This window comes from Rattus norvegicus, chromosome 2, assembly GCF_036323735.1.
Source record: "Rattus norvegicus strain BN/NHsdMcwi chromosome 2, GRCr8, whole genome shotgun sequence".
Taxonomy (NCBI): Eukaryota; Metazoa; Chordata; class Mammalia; order Rodentia; family Muridae; genus Rattus; species Rattus norvegicus.
This window is the reverse complement of record NC_086020.1, coordinates 232,853,758-232,869,201: the sequence shown is the minus strand read 5'-3', so window position 1 is coordinate 232,869,201 and position 15,444 is coordinate 232,853,758. Positions and strand designations below refer to the sequence as shown.

Here is a 15,444-nt window from a genome sequence, read left to right as displayed (position 1 = left end):
ACATGTATCTGGTAACATGGGAAGAAAAGAGCGGCCCAGCGTGGTACGAGAGGTCACGTTACAAAGGAGGGAACTAGAACTAAAATGAACAGCGTGGGTGGGAGTAGCCAGGAGGAAAAGACAGAGCATGAGAGATGAATGGCCAAGGAAGAAGTGAAAGAGAACTGGAGCTAAGCAAGGGTCTGACTATAAAGGCTGGGGGAGGGGCAGTCTTATTAAGGCTATACTGAGACCATAACGGCTGATGCCCTGTGTGGGAAGACTATAACCACAGAAAAGTATGTAAGAGGTCAGTAGGAAGTATAAACACAAATCCTGCTCCACCATGTGAACCCTCACACAGGCAAGAGTTTGAGGAGAAAAAGCTCCTCAGATGATGCTATGTAATTTCCCTTTGCAGGTCAGACGGACCTGGCAAAGAAACATGCTCTACCTCAGTGCGATGATGACTCCCATGAACACAGTTAGGTAGCATGCGTCTTTCCTAATACAACGCCATTAAAGGCTTGAGTATATTTAAATTTTGCTAGCATACAATTATACGGGAACATAGGAAATGATTTCTGCTTTCACTAACTTGGATTTCTGAATGGCTTCTCTACCTTTTCAAAGAAATAGTGGTAAATCATATATTCTGGGGAAAAATAGGTAATGTTTTAAAATGATTAAAAAAAATGAAATGAAAGTCATTGGCAATTGTTTAGTGATTGTCTCTAAGACAGCTTAGTGCTCAAAATAACATTGAGAAGCTTGATTTGATTTTAATAATGTTTTATAAAGAGGAGAAGGAATCAAAAGTACAAGCTCAACACTCAGTCACTGTGTGTTTCACTCCTGGAAATCTTCCAAAGATTTACTACAAAGTAATTGCTATATGAAGTGATGAGGCCCAAAGAAACCCTCCAGTCAATCATCAACAACATTCCAGATTGCTTCTGTTGGCTTCTTTTAACAGAGTATGATCCAGGAAGATAAGAAGTTTTATAACTATGTAGAGAAGATATTTCACTGCCCATTATGGAGTTCTGATTAACTTTTTCTTTTAGGTGAGTGTTTCTTAGAATGGTATTTAGGGAGCAGGGGAAACATAGATCTGGTTAAAGATAAATGTCATTAAGCCTTGGGTTTGTATAGAGCAAACTACAAACAGACCCTTGCCTCCTAAGACTGTTCTGTGTTTCCTACTCACTGCCTATCCATCCCATCATGGTTGCTGAAGGGACCAGAACTGCAGAAACTTGGGACGGCCTGTTTCGTTGTGCAATTCCTATCCAGTGTACATATTATGAAGAAAACATGGAAACCATGTTTTTTTTTCTTGTTTAAACATTATAATGAAGCATTTCAAAGGGTATAAAACAAAAGAGCAAAAAGATTAGCAATGTCACAGTGAATCATAAAATACAATACTGCATATTCTTTGTAGCTCAGAAACTTCTCCTTTGCCCATAGTCTTCTTAAAATACAGTCATTACCAAACCAACTGTAAATTATCCTTTTATAACTACACACTGGAAATGTTTTGTTTTGTTTTTCCAAGTTGGACTATAATCTTTATAAATGTTCTTTTTCACTCTTAGAGAACACAAGTTGCACATGGATGCCTGTGAGAAACTGGCGAGCTCCACTAGCCTCTCCTGGAATCCATTTAAAATATTTAATTAAATGAAGTAGAGGCCAGTTCCAGTGTATGCACAGATGCTTTTTTCCACTGTACATGAACATACATTGAACACTTTGGACATCTAATTAATTTCTTTTTTTTTTCTATTTGGCTTTTATCTTCATATGGACTCTGAACATATGAGGAACTCTGGCCTTGCTTGGAAATTTTAGTTTAATTAATTTTTGCTTTTATACTAGGATCAGTAAGTGCTTTGGAATGTTAAAACTTTTGACATGATGAAGAAGGTTAATTGTTTCAATTCCTTTAGAAAGAGTTTAAATATTAGCCAAAAAGTAGAGTTCGGTAATTAATTTTTCTTGATCTTTAACCTCCATTTTTACAAACACAGCAATGTAGAGTTTAAAAAAAGAATAAATGGGTGTTTTTCACTTAAAGTTATCAACACAGAGATTCAGAACTCATCACTTAAAAATATGACTGGCGCTAGAGAGATGGCAGAATGTGTGAGTACTTCCTGTTCTTGCAGAGGACTGAGGTTTGATTCCCTCCCCCCACAGAGCGACATCTTTGAACCACCAGTACTAGGGCATCTTGTGTCCTCTTCTGGCCTCTAGAGGCATGAACACATATACACAGCAAACACACTTATGAACTAAAAATAACTTTGACCTGACACTCACACGGAAGCAAATGTGTTGCTTTAAGGTAAAAGTATCATAGTTTGGTGTTATACATGACTTTCGAAACATGCCAATCTCTTATTAAAGAATGTGTCATTGATAACACCCCTTGGTTGGTCTATAATCTGTTTTTCTACTTGGCATCAATCCTAACTGAACGAAGTCCTCTCATTCTTGTCATAGAACTTTAGCAATGCCAAATGAAACTTGTTACACAGTGGAGACATTTATGATAAAAATAAATTGGCATCAGCAATAACAAAGGCTAAAGGGCACTAAGTGCTTGTCCAGTGCCAAGAGCTGTCCCCGGTCCTTTGCTTTTCACAGCCCCATTCCTCCTTACGGTTTCATGACATCGATACAACAATCATACTCATCCTTGACTCCCAGTGTGAAGGGAGATGAAGATTTTATACTTGTATGCAACTGGCAGACACAAAGCTCAACACACTTTACTAATCTCTGCCTAGGGACTCACAGAAAGACTGATACTATTTGCAGTACCAGTTGCCACAGGAAACCCATTGGTCACAGACATGGATATGCTTTGAGTTTTGATTTGTTTTATAGATTTCTTCAATTAGGAAATTGTCAGATCCAACCACATACAGATTCAGGTACACATTCACAGGTATACACAGACAGGCAAACTATATTTTTAATATCCTGGCAGTCAAAGTAAAAAGTTAGAGACGAGATAGAGGGAGGGAGGGGGGGGAGAGAGAGAGAGAGAGAGAGAGAGAGAGAGAGAGAGAGAGAGAGAGAAGAGAGATCACACTTTGCGAATGCAGTCATAAATATCAGTGTGGACATCTATTTTAAGAAAAGAGTTGGAAGAATAAACAAATACATTCAAGAGGGAATATGTTCACTCCATCTTTTTCTTTTTATATGTAGTACATACTTTAAAAATTGTCCAAAAAAATAACAATCTCTTACATGGCAGGGGATTATATTCTTAAAAACTGTTCTAAACTAATATAATAACTGTCCTATTTCAGTCAATCTAGGATCATCTTATTATATTTTCAATGTAATTCAATTTTATAACAAGTTTGTAGATGGTTACACATTTACTATGCAGCTAAATACGATGACATTCTCTTTTCAATTCACAATAGAATTAAATTTCATGCCTTACAAAAGAAAAACCCCAAGTATGGAAATAGCCATTGAAAAAGATGTTTGGTCTTAAAAATAGATTTAAAGTTTAAAATCAAAGTCCACTGGGTTGGATGGTAGAATATTCCCATCTGTTATTAATATCTGAATTATACACTAAAGACAGGAGGATTCACCAAAGACCTCATATAAGATGTCAGTAAATAGGATTTTGGTTAGTAATTTCATTATGTAAACTTTGACCATGTAAGCTCACGAATCATTCAAAATGAACATTTGCAGTGGCCTGACATGAATTAAAGCAGTTAATGACACTAAAAAGGACTTCTTCATTTTATTAAGAAATGCTTGTGTAAGAATCTATTCACACAAAAGGGAGATCTCTGCTATGGCTAAAGAGTAAGCCTTTTCATTTTTGTTATTATTCTTTGCAAGAACTATATAGGGTTACATAAGGATCTTCTTTTTATCATGTTAAAAAAATACTTAACTTCAATGTACAAATAAGTAAAAAACTGGGTCAGAGAACAGAACTCAGAACTCTGAAGGTAAGAAAATCTGGTGAGAATTCAAGTGAAGATTAGGATGCTGGTGGAGCTTGTTCGCATGTGATTGGGGTCATGTGCTGCCTTGGACTCCATCCTCCTGACTTCTGCTGGGTTTTGCTAATGGCCTGATAATAGGGAAGGGGGGAGGTGGGCGTAGAGGTCTCCTCGTACTTTAGAGTGGAGTGAGCATGACAGCTGCTGATTAATTACTGCCCAGTCCTCAACTCACGCATCAGATGGCTGAGCAGCCCTGTTCAGCACCACAATGGTTTCACAGTTACAGAACAGTGGCTTGGAGAATACTTTCGGATGATTACAAAAGATGCGTGGATACTGTAATAATTGACAGTATCCATTATTGTCTTCCAGATGACTAAAATTTCCAGTATAAATTTTTCTAAAAGTATATTTGAGCCGTTGGTGTTGGGGGGTGATATGGACAGCTCGACATCCAGTTTCCTGTCTGATAACATAGACATATTCCATAGCTTTGAAAATATTACCCAGAGATCATTTATCCATGTGAGGGAGTGTTACATTATACCTGTGCTTTCCTTGTTCCCTTTCCAAGACTCACTCTCCTCCCCACTTACACATTATGGCTGGGCTTCCTGTAGTTTCAAAGTACATGGAAAAATAAACATTGTAGCTAATAGCAGAAAAAAAATCCACTTCACTTTAAATGAACTTCTCAAGCCACTGTATGTGAAAGCGGGCTCCTATGGAAACAACTGTTCTATGGTGTCAGCTTAAACTACTCCAGATGATTTCTTTCAAAGTCTCCCTTTTCAGGCCATCACCGCCACATATTATCTTCTTGTTATATAGACTGCTACTTTTGTTTCATCACAAACCTTTGCCTGTTTAGTAGCAGCCTGCTACTACTATCAGATGGCATTTGTTTTACTTAATGTACATAGTTTTAGGGAAAAAAATGATAGAACTGCTATTACTGCATTCTATGAAAACATGCCAGCATACATTTAGCTGACACGGCATCAGCTGGTATTTAAACTGGGCTTAGCTAATGGACTTTTAATGTCAGCAGGGTTATGTGCAGTTACTGGCTATTAGCAGAAATGGTTCCTTTCTATAAAAATCACTTTTCCTCAAGTGTGTTGTTTGAACATTCCTTTCCCTAATTTAGTGACTGTCATTGAATGCTAAATAAACCAAAGGACTCTGGAGTCTGCTGTTATCTTTAAGATCCTCTCTTTAACTTTGCAATTCAGCATTAAACAGGCAACCTTTCCCATTAACTTTTAGACTTGTAATCACAAAACATTGTGAGGAATTAATATTTACCTTGCCATTTTTCACAGTATACTATGTATTTTGCTATGAAAGTCTCTTGCCTACTATGGAGAATGGATACATGATGACCTGTCTAACAGAGTTACCAGAACCCTAGAATTGAGTACTCTTAAAATCTCACTTTAAAATTGCCAAAAATTTAAAAAGGTATATATGCTAATAGCCCCAACTGAGTGACATTTGGATGTGTTTATAAATATTTATTATTATACTTAATATAAGCAAGAAGCATAGTATTGTCATATCCTGAGTGAAAATCTGGGTAATCTTCCATTATAACAATGTTTCTCCCTGCACAGCTAACTTGCTTTGTCCATTTAAGTAAAAGTTTCATTGCATATTGTGATAAAACTGGAAAAAAAGCCATGTCTGGAAGACCAAGATATCAACCACACCCAGTCACAGCCCATTTCTCATCAGTGAAACAAACCATCCCTGAATTATTCTGCTCAGGAAAGAAGAGCCCAGATGACCTTGCCTACAGTGTGCCCATGTATAAAGTCACTTTTGTGTATGACACTTCCAGAACAATGATGTCTTTCTTAAAGACATTAAAAAGATTCAGGAATTTGTGCAAACTATGTTCTCCCTTCATGCTGGGAAGTGTATATTCTACTGAGGATAGATATTCAACTGTAACCAGTGAATGAGAGTCCACCATAAAACTATGGGAAAAACAAAACCAACCAATCAACCAACCAACCAATCAAACAACAACAAACCCCAGAAGGTCTGCATATGTTTGCCATAGGCCCTAGGAAGCAGATACCACTTGGGAATTGGAGACAACCTGTACCTATCAGATGAGACAGCCTCTGCACCACATAGTGAATTGACTTGTCAATTTGCCAAGACAACTTTCTGTAGAAAAATAGGATGTAATTTTTATTAAGAAACCTGGGATTAAATCGGAACTGCCAGTTTATAATGAGCTTTATAAGTAAAAATAAAACATTTATTTTATAAATTTCATTTTGTGGGTAAGTGGCAAACCTGTAAGACATCAAACCTTATAAAACATCAAAATATGCTATATATGTACACCTCACACTCATATTGTTATCATTCATAAAAAATGACCAAACTGTATTCTTTATTTTATAAGTATTTATTGTACTAAAACTTCTTTGTAAAATATTCTAGAAAAATTACTTATTTAATTCAATAAAAACAACATGCAAGTCTTTCATTTGATTTATAATAATTTCAATGATGTATCCTTCTTCCCTTTACAACTGGGAAGGCAGTGCAGCAGCTCAAACTTTTTCCAGCCATCTTTCTCCTTTTCTTAATCATGTTATTGCAAATAATGGCAACTGTTTAACCATGGTCTTTTTCATTATTTAAGGAAACATACATGCATGCTTCGTAGTGATATAAAAATAAACATTTAGTTCAGCCAATATACCTGGAGAGGCAGACAGTGATGACATTCTCTCAATGCACTAAAATTCTATTAAGTCAGATCCACTTAGGCAAATTATATTTTCACGACAATTGTCCCCAAGAATTCCCATATAATTCGAACATAATGCTATCAGATTTCTTCCAAGCAGGTGAGCCTTGCTTAGGAAACAACAGGGTATAGTTGTCAGGCTCACAACCAAAAATAAATACACAGCCTTTGAAATTTCTCTGGAAAGCCATTCCCTATGTCAGATGGAGTAAGAGACTAGGACAGGATTTATATAAAAATTTTATGTCATATACTTCTTCAATATTATGATGAAAAACCAGTCTTAGATCTCTATTGCAGATGGAAGTAATAATGAATCATCATCATCATAAACAACAACAACAACCCTCTACTCCTCCACTCCTGAAAACAGTCACAGAAATGGGTTTCTGTTTCCTAGGATGAAGACCCTGTGGCTAAGAAACAAGTGTCAGTTTCCTTGAATCCCTAAGCCAATTTTAAATTATAGCCTCTCTTCATCCTATAGAGATCCAGAATGAAGAATTGAGATTGCCAAGGAAAATGAGAGGCAGTATAATTACCTTGTTTATTTAGAATGACTTCAGCATTGCTACTTGCTAAACTAAAGTCCTTCCACTGGGTGGCCACAATGTGTACATTTTTCAGTCTCTGCTCAAAGGGGTTACAACATAGCACTTTTCTTTTGACCCAAAGCCAAACAGAGTAAACATATATGGAATGCCCACAATCTTCAAAGTCCAGTTACCAGAATTTACTTGTCTGTCTTTCCTGTTTTCTAGGTTTTTCTTTGTTTGTTTTGTGTTGTTGTTGTGTTGTTGTTGTTGTTGTTGTTGTTGTTGTTGTCGTCGTCGTCGTCGTCGTCTTTGGCTTAGTCATTGGGGGGTGGTTTGACTAAGATTAGAGATAGCTCAAATCCTATGGCCACTGACTTTCATTTTTAGCATCTGTCAAAGAGCTTGGCCATCTGCTTAATTTTCAAAGGCGTTCCTTCAAAGGACTCTTTCAGTTCTTGTTGTTCCAAAAAGACAGCACATTGATTTAGGATATTTAGGTACAAATAACTTGCAAATGTACAGAAAAGAGAATGTCCCAATGCTATTTTCTCTAATTTTAATCTTTGACCTTTCTTTGCCAATGATTAGAAATGTTTGCTTTTTATCATGCAGTCTAACACATTGCCCAAAACTTCTGTTGTCTGAGTGAATGCATTGTATCAATTAATTTTAAAGTTAACCTTAAATGAACATTTTCTTCACAAAGTATATAGTTCCAAACTTTTACCCTATTCTTTTTATAGTACTTTTGTGGTTTCTACACTCATCTTAGTTTTCATGAGCTGGAAAGAAGAAAGATGACATTTCTCTTCCTGGACATATTTGAGTTAATAAGTGGATTACAAATGCATTTTAATATGTAAGCACCAACCTATTTTTTTTTACTTAAAATCGACTTTCCTATATAAAGATTTTCCTTTCAGTAGGGAAAAATAGAACAGAATGAATTATAATTAGGCTCAAGTAGTCTACAACTAAGACATTGACTAATTATGAGAAATGTTGGAGACCATCCACAAACTTGTTAAACGTCATGAAGGAGTTTATGTTCAGCATCCATATCTGGACTAAAACATAGTATGTACTCATCCTGCAAGGCTTCTTCCTGCCCTCATAATTGCTGAGAGATGAAACTAGCGATGGGAGCCACATGACACAATGATTAATGAACGTAAACACCCTCCTCCCTGCTCACAACATTTTAAAAATAAATAAGGCTTGTAACTCTGGAGAAAAATTGGATTAATGAATATCATATATTAGTATGATTATGTTATCCTTAGTGCTTGAAGTAAGAACTCCAACAGGCATGTTGATATGAGGAAAGTTCACCTTACCCCCTTTCCCTTCCAGGAGAACATAGACTCGGTGTGCTGTTTAATTAAAAGAGGCTATTCCCCAACCATTGGAGTTTTCAGATGTTATGCTTCACTTTGCAACACAAAGCACTTTTGAGTTAACTGACTTTGCTAATGAAAGGTGCTAATACTGATGTAAGGACAAATACCTGCCTGTTAGGCACTTTCAAAGCTGTAGCTCCCTTCCTGAATTATAACTTCACTTTAATTGATGGCACAGGACTTTAGCACTACGTAGAAAAGAACGGATCTGTTTAGGTGCCTAATCTCTACTCCATTCTTTTTCGTATTTCAAAATTCATTGTATAATTCTGTGGGGGCACCAATGCTCAGAATGAGAGAAAGCCCACATTTCAAATGCGAGTCAAAACAATTCAATGAATTCTCCAGTTATATCTTAGTGTCTTCTAATATGTTCCTTTAAAAGAGTATAATAATTTGCAACATACCTTAAAGATTTTCAGCAAAAGGAGTTTTGACATATCCAAGCTAACCAAGAGTAGAAACTCACTTAGGCCTTTTGATTCTGTGAGTCCACAGAAATATTTGCACAAAATAATTTTATAAAACTTGTGTAAACTTCAACACAAAAGTACTCACAACAGGAGGAGCTATAGGCTACAATATAATTTTAAGAATTACAAATAAGGAAACAGTAGAATTTTAAAATTACTTTCATCAAGTAAAGCAAAACTAACACTGAGTTTCTACTAAAAATGTCCTTGAGTGATACTGCCTATATAAGGTCTCAGATTTGTGGAGTCCTCCTTCCCAGATAAGAGCAGTAACAGTTACAATACAAGTAAGTACTGGAAATCCAAAAGTCCATAGTAGGTTCAAACAGCTGTTGATTAAGAGAGGAAGCTAGAGACAATGATAAAATTGAGAGATAAAGAGGGGAAGAGAGGAAAGCAAGAGAGAGAACAGAGAAAGGATACATGACTTATGTGAAGAACTTGACTATCAATAATTTAAATTAGAATTACAGATTTTCAGGAAAACTATCTTTGTTTTAACTATAAATAAAATTAACATTAAGACCCCTTGAAGTCTTTAGTTTGTCTTAAAATTTGATCAGAAAGCAACATACAAAAAAATACCAACCAGTGTTCATCTTCTATGTTCACTACAAACACGAGCAATTAAATGTTAGAATTCAAAGTTTGCATAAATCTAAGGCCTGGTGCATCTGTCTCACTTTTTGCCAGTGTTTTACAAAGTTGGAAGCCAAGGAATAAAATCATTTTCTGTGAGCTACCTATTGCTCTGGTTGATTTACACACACTAATTCAGCCTAGGTATGACATATGGTATATATTTTTCTCATTTCTACCTGCGAGGAAATTGTACAGAATAGATAAATAACTTAGCACGGTCACATAGCTAGGAGACGTCGGGAGAATTATGATGCATTGTGCTAACTAAAAGAACAGGCACATGGTATTAGCAATTATTAGCTTGTACCTCCCCAAAGCCAGACAAAATAGTCATTGACCCCAGGTAGTAGCTGTGAGGCTACAGAGTCAAGGGATAGCGCTTGCTATCACAACATGAACAGGTACCTAGATTCAATCCCCTGTACCAAAGTAGGGGTGGCATCTGAATAGAAGCAATTCTTCTGGAATGCAAATTAACTTCAAGAAATCATGGGCGTGGTGGTACACAGCTGTAATCCCAGTAACAGGATGTGGGCGGGGGCCAAGGTGGGTGCCTCATGAGTTCACAGCCAGCATGAGAGATGGTGGGAAGAATGAATGAATGAATGAAGAGTATATGCCTAGATTAGTTCAACTTTCAAGTGTCCCTTTCCTACTTCTTCCAACCAATTAATCTTCTGTGTATAAAATACCGTTAATCTTCTGTATATAGATTTTTGGAACTGTCCCTACTACCTCCATCACTCAAGTGATAATCCTGGCCTCCCTGACACAAGGAACATATAGTTCAGAAAGTAATCTGCTGTCAGCTCTATCCTAATGATAAAGACAGTTTATTCAAATCTAACTCTCCAACAAGGAGCGTGCACACTGGGACTTGTTGGCTATGGTGTGTAACTTCTAATACACACCCAATTCAGAGAAGCTCAAAATGTAGTGTGCGGGAAATGGGAGCAGATTTGTTTTTAAGTGTCACAGATGCAAGGGTCAAGGAAAGAGGATCTAGGCTGGAACTTCAAGGCTGGAGTCTAGGTTCAGCTTCAACCCACACCATTTTCCAGAAATGGCTACAGCCCCAGGGCTAGTGTTTCTTCTTAGAGTGACTCCCTCTGCTGCTCCAGCAAAGGCATGACCTAAATCAGAAAAGGGCTGTGTGCAGTTAAGGCTTAGGGAGCACACTCTCCCTTTCCTTGCTAATAGGAGGATGTAACACACATTCATTCGGAGCCAGTTACATTTAAATCCTAACAATAACACTACATAAACAAAAGAGGGTTAGCCTAGCACAGCCCTCAGGCCTCTCTCACCTCCTTAGGGGAGTTGTTTCAAATATATTGGCATGGATTCGGATGATGATCTGTTCCCAGGGTACAAAGATAGATACTTTCAATGACCCTCCCCTGCTTAAAGCTGATGTGTATTACAATGTAATCATTTCTTTGTTTTACTGACAGGATCTGGCTTTGTTACACAGGCTGGCTTTGAACTTGCATCCCTCACGTCTCAGCCTCCTTAAGTGGGAGTCTTCCAGGTGTAAACCCGTACGCTCTGCCATGGTCCCACATTTAATTTTAGCCAGGTGCTTGAAAAGTTTTTCCCTGAAGACTTTTAATCCTTCTCTAAGTTAGAACACCCAGAATTACTTGCCTAACAATGGTCAATGTGTCTTATTTTTTTCTTATTGTTAATAGCCACAATGAATACACGAATTTGTCCCCCCCAGCTGAGCCATGTGGGAGAGAACAGTCATCAAACTTGGTCATCATCAAAACCGACTGTCAATTTGTAAATCGCCAACATTCATAAAGTCATAAAAGTACTTTCTTCCTCTGTGAAAAGAAATGTGTTGCTTGTCTTAAAAATCACTAAATGTACGCAAGAAGAGAATCATCTCTCGATAGACTTTAATAATTTTCTTGTCTAAATCTGGAGTTGTTAGCATAACACTAGTGGTAGCAGATAAGAGAGACATTGTGATGAAGGGTGGCATAGTACAAGGCAACCTCCCCTCCCCCCTCTCCACACACCTTGCCTTTCCTAGTAAAAATCTTTCATTCTTGGAAGTCAGGAGCCCTGAAAATTCCCTGGAGTGAAGGTTTCCCAGCAATCCTCAATGAAACAATTAGAGCACAAGCAGAGAGGGGAAAGTTGCCTACAGCTCAGAGAATTTCCCAAGGACCTGTTTAACATGACTGCTGTCTGTCTTTAATCCACAGTTGCAAAACTCCCTCACTCATTAATAATACTCGCTCTGTTCTTCTACACCGGTGTTGTGGTTGGGTTTTCTCCTCCCCTGGGCTGATTTCAACTAGAGATACATTTTCAAAAGCTTCTCATTTTCACAGCACTGCTCCAACACATTATAAACCTTCTTCACATTGTAAAGTACTTAATGAATGTCTCGGTTCTAATTCCATAGGCACATCCATTCATAAAAAAAAAAAAAAGTCCACTGGGGTCATTAATGCATCAGAACAAGCAAATAGGACCTTTAGGGTATATGTGGGAGCTCTAGTGTAAATTGGAGAGAAAGGAGATCCTGAAGAAATGGGAGCCTGCCTACAAGACCGTCCTACAGTGACTGGCTGAGAATTAAGTGTTAACAGCAGGTCAGTAGTAAACAGGCCCGGCTAATGAGTAGCAGCCACAGGGACAGTAGCTGATAGCAGATTTCTGTGCTTTACACTTCCTTTGATGTCTCAGAGATAATACAGGAAGAGCTGGTGCTCTGGAACATGGAGGATAACAAAGATAAAAGTAAGGGTCCGGCATCTCAGACCATGTGATTGGAAGGAGAAAAAAAAAAAAAAAAAAAAAGCACGGTATTCTCCCTGAAAGAGAGTAAATGGAGAAAATCCACACCAAAACCACACACACCCCGCCAAACCTGCTTTTCTTTCTCTAAGATCAGAAATTAATCCTCAACCTTTGACTTGTCTGGTGTAGACCAAGAAAAAGTGCAGGAGGCAAAGCGTATCCCTGGCTCATTCCCCTTTAGTCTCTGCTCCCTTCTTTCAATATTAATCCACTTACAGTCCCCTGCTTGATTATCCCCATTGATTCTTCTCCTACCCAGTCTTTTTAATTTGGCTGTTGTAAGCTCTCCACAGGGATCCTGCCTCCTTTTGGCATCTTTGGGGACTTTTAACTTTCCCCTTTCCCAATTCCTTCTCTTACCCTGCCCATCATCCCCAATGCCTTGGTCCTTTGTGCACTGAAAAATGACAAGGAATTCCAGCAGGACTCTTCCAGTTGATTCCAGAACCCTCAATCTGGGCTGCCCACTTAGGCTTCCTGAGATCCTCGTCTAAGCATCCCTAGCTACTGTCCTGAGAACTTCTGACCACTTTCAAGAACTATAGGTTTTCTAGCCACAGATTCCCTTGAACATGATCAGATGTGCTCTGGATGTGTGCATAAGAAAACCGGAGCTGACCCACAAGGATAGGAAGCATCTGTCCAGAAAGGAAGGAAAGATTTATGGGCATGACCACTTAGCAGTGTAGCAGGAACAATTTACTCCCTAAGTAGGGATCTCCGTTTCACACTGCCTTGCTAATCACATACCTCTTCATGAGGACCCGACTTGCCTGGCCTCTGGGATCACCTCTGCTCTCATCACCCACCTCCCTGCATCAGTGACTGTAGATTTTAGGAAATGCAGTCTGCAATTGGGATGAACCAGTCAGTGAGCATCACTGAAGGAGTCAGGGCTGCTGCTTTTCCTCCCAAACTCTCCAAATTCATAAAGAAATAGAACAAATCAGGCCTCTGTGTGTGTGTGTGTGTGTGTGTGTGTGTGTGTGTGTGTGTGTGTGTGTGTAGGGAAGGGAAGGTCTCTGCACTAGTTCTGAATTGTTGCCTTCTGGCTATAGACATTAAATAAATAAATAAATAAATAAATAAATAAATAAATAAATAAATCTTAAAATAGCAACGAAGGATCTGGGTGAAAAATGGATTGGATAAGTCTGGGACCTGCACCACTCCCTAAAACTCAGTGAACAAGAAAGACGCCTCCAAGATGACCCTCAGCCTAGGTTCTTCTCTTTCCTTACACATTCTCAACTCTGGACCACTGCCCTCCTCCCCTGGCTTTGCTCAGCGTTCCACACACTTTGAGGTTTACATGCGTTCAAATGTCAGTTATAAACTGGTTAGCAGCGTCCTTTCCCCGGGGGAGTTGCAGATTTGATTTGAACAACTAGAGTCTCCTACTAGAGCTGCGGGTTTTAAGTTTTTCAAGGGTCGCCTGTCGGGAGGGGGACACGAAGAGGTTGTGAGCACACCCGGAGCCTATCCTTTCTGGGCGAACTGAGCATCTCCATAGCGCCCCATCAGCAGTCTAGGGGCACCGGCGCCTATGGGTCCTTGGCGGTAATGGACAGACTTCCTTAGCGGAGGTGGAAGAAAATCCTGAAACCTCAGCCTCGGCGCACAGCGGGGAGCCTCGGCACACTACACATTTTGGGGCGCGCACCACAACGCCACTATCAGTGCCTCTGGAAATCTCCGGTTGTACAATATCGAAAACGTGCGCATGTGGGTCTGAAAGTGCAAAAGACACTCTAGGATCCCATAGACACAGGCAGCTGCTACACTTAACACGCCCCGGGTCCATCTTCACCCATCTCCGGAGCTAAGACTGAAAATCTGGTTTCTTAACTAGTTGGGAAAGTGGGATTTAAAGTGGTTTCCATCGGGGGCAACCAGGCACAGGAGGAAGCAAGGAGCGCCGGGGACAAATAGAGGTAGAAGAGAGGGAAGACAGAAGCAAAGGGAGGTGACCGCCGCGCCCTGAAGACCCCCTTACCTTGAGCGGCCGAGCCGGTGCCACTGGCGCTGAGCAGGGCCAGGGCAGGTAACACAAGCATCTGCAGCAAGTATCCTAGTCCCAGTCCGCAGCGGGCCGCTGTCGCCCTCAGACCTTTCCTCATCGTCGGCAGAGGTGTGCGGGGAAGGGTAACGCCACCAGGAGACGCGCAAACAGCAGAAAGCCCCGCCGGGCAGGAGGCTAGATCCGGCCACCGCCAGGCAGTCCTGAGAAATAACAGCAGCCGGAGCGCCACACTCCACTTTCTCCAAGGGCAGGGGCCAAAGGGGGTGGAGAGGAGCCTCCGAGGAGGAGTTTGAAGGTCCCTCGTCCACTGCGCCTAGCCACTGACGTCTCCCGCCTGCTAATGCTCTGCCCCCACTCGGGAAGTGCAGGGAGGCGCAGCGCAGCCAGCACGGCCGCTCCCGCTGCTCCGCCGCCAGCTGAGCGGGCGCTGCTCTCGGGTCCCCGCGCCCGCGAGGATCGCACAGGCGCCGGGGATGGGGAGGTGGCAAGAGTGGGAGGAGAGGCGAGCCGGCGAGGCGCTCCTGGCTCGGATCCTCGCGCTTCTGTGCGGGAGAGATTCCCTGGCTGCCACCCGCCCGCCCGCCGACGGTCCACAGACTGTCGCCTCTAGGAGTGGGGCGAGCGGGGGTCCTGGGTGGCGCTCGCAGAGGAGGCGTGGAGGGCGCGGCCCCACTCCGCGCGGGGGGGAAGCGGCGGCGGGAGCGCGCTCGCCCGCCTTATGTAAGCGAGGATGGAGCGAGATCCACGCCTCGCGCGGAAGGTGGAGTCCACTGGGCTCACTTGCTCACTTGCTCACTCGCTCCAGC

At 40.5% G+C, this 15,444-nt stretch overlaps 1 protein-coding gene across 2 annotated transcripts in view; it reads right to left on the bottom strand.

Annotated features, from left to right (window-relative positions):
* Positions 1–14,850, bottom strand: part of Unc5c (unc-5 netrin receptor C) — a 354,131-nt gene extending 339,281 nt beyond the window's left edge. For both annotated transcript variants that reach the window (NM_001415084.1, NM_199407.2), the window contains exon 1: positions 14,612–14,850. In NM_001415084.1, the coding sequence (NP_001402013.1) occupies positions 14,612–14,735 (124 nt within the window). In that variant the 5' untranslated portion in view covers positions 14,736–14,850. The remainder of the gene's footprint in view (positions 1–14,611) is intronic.
* Positions 14,851–15,444: the final 594 nt, after the last annotated feature.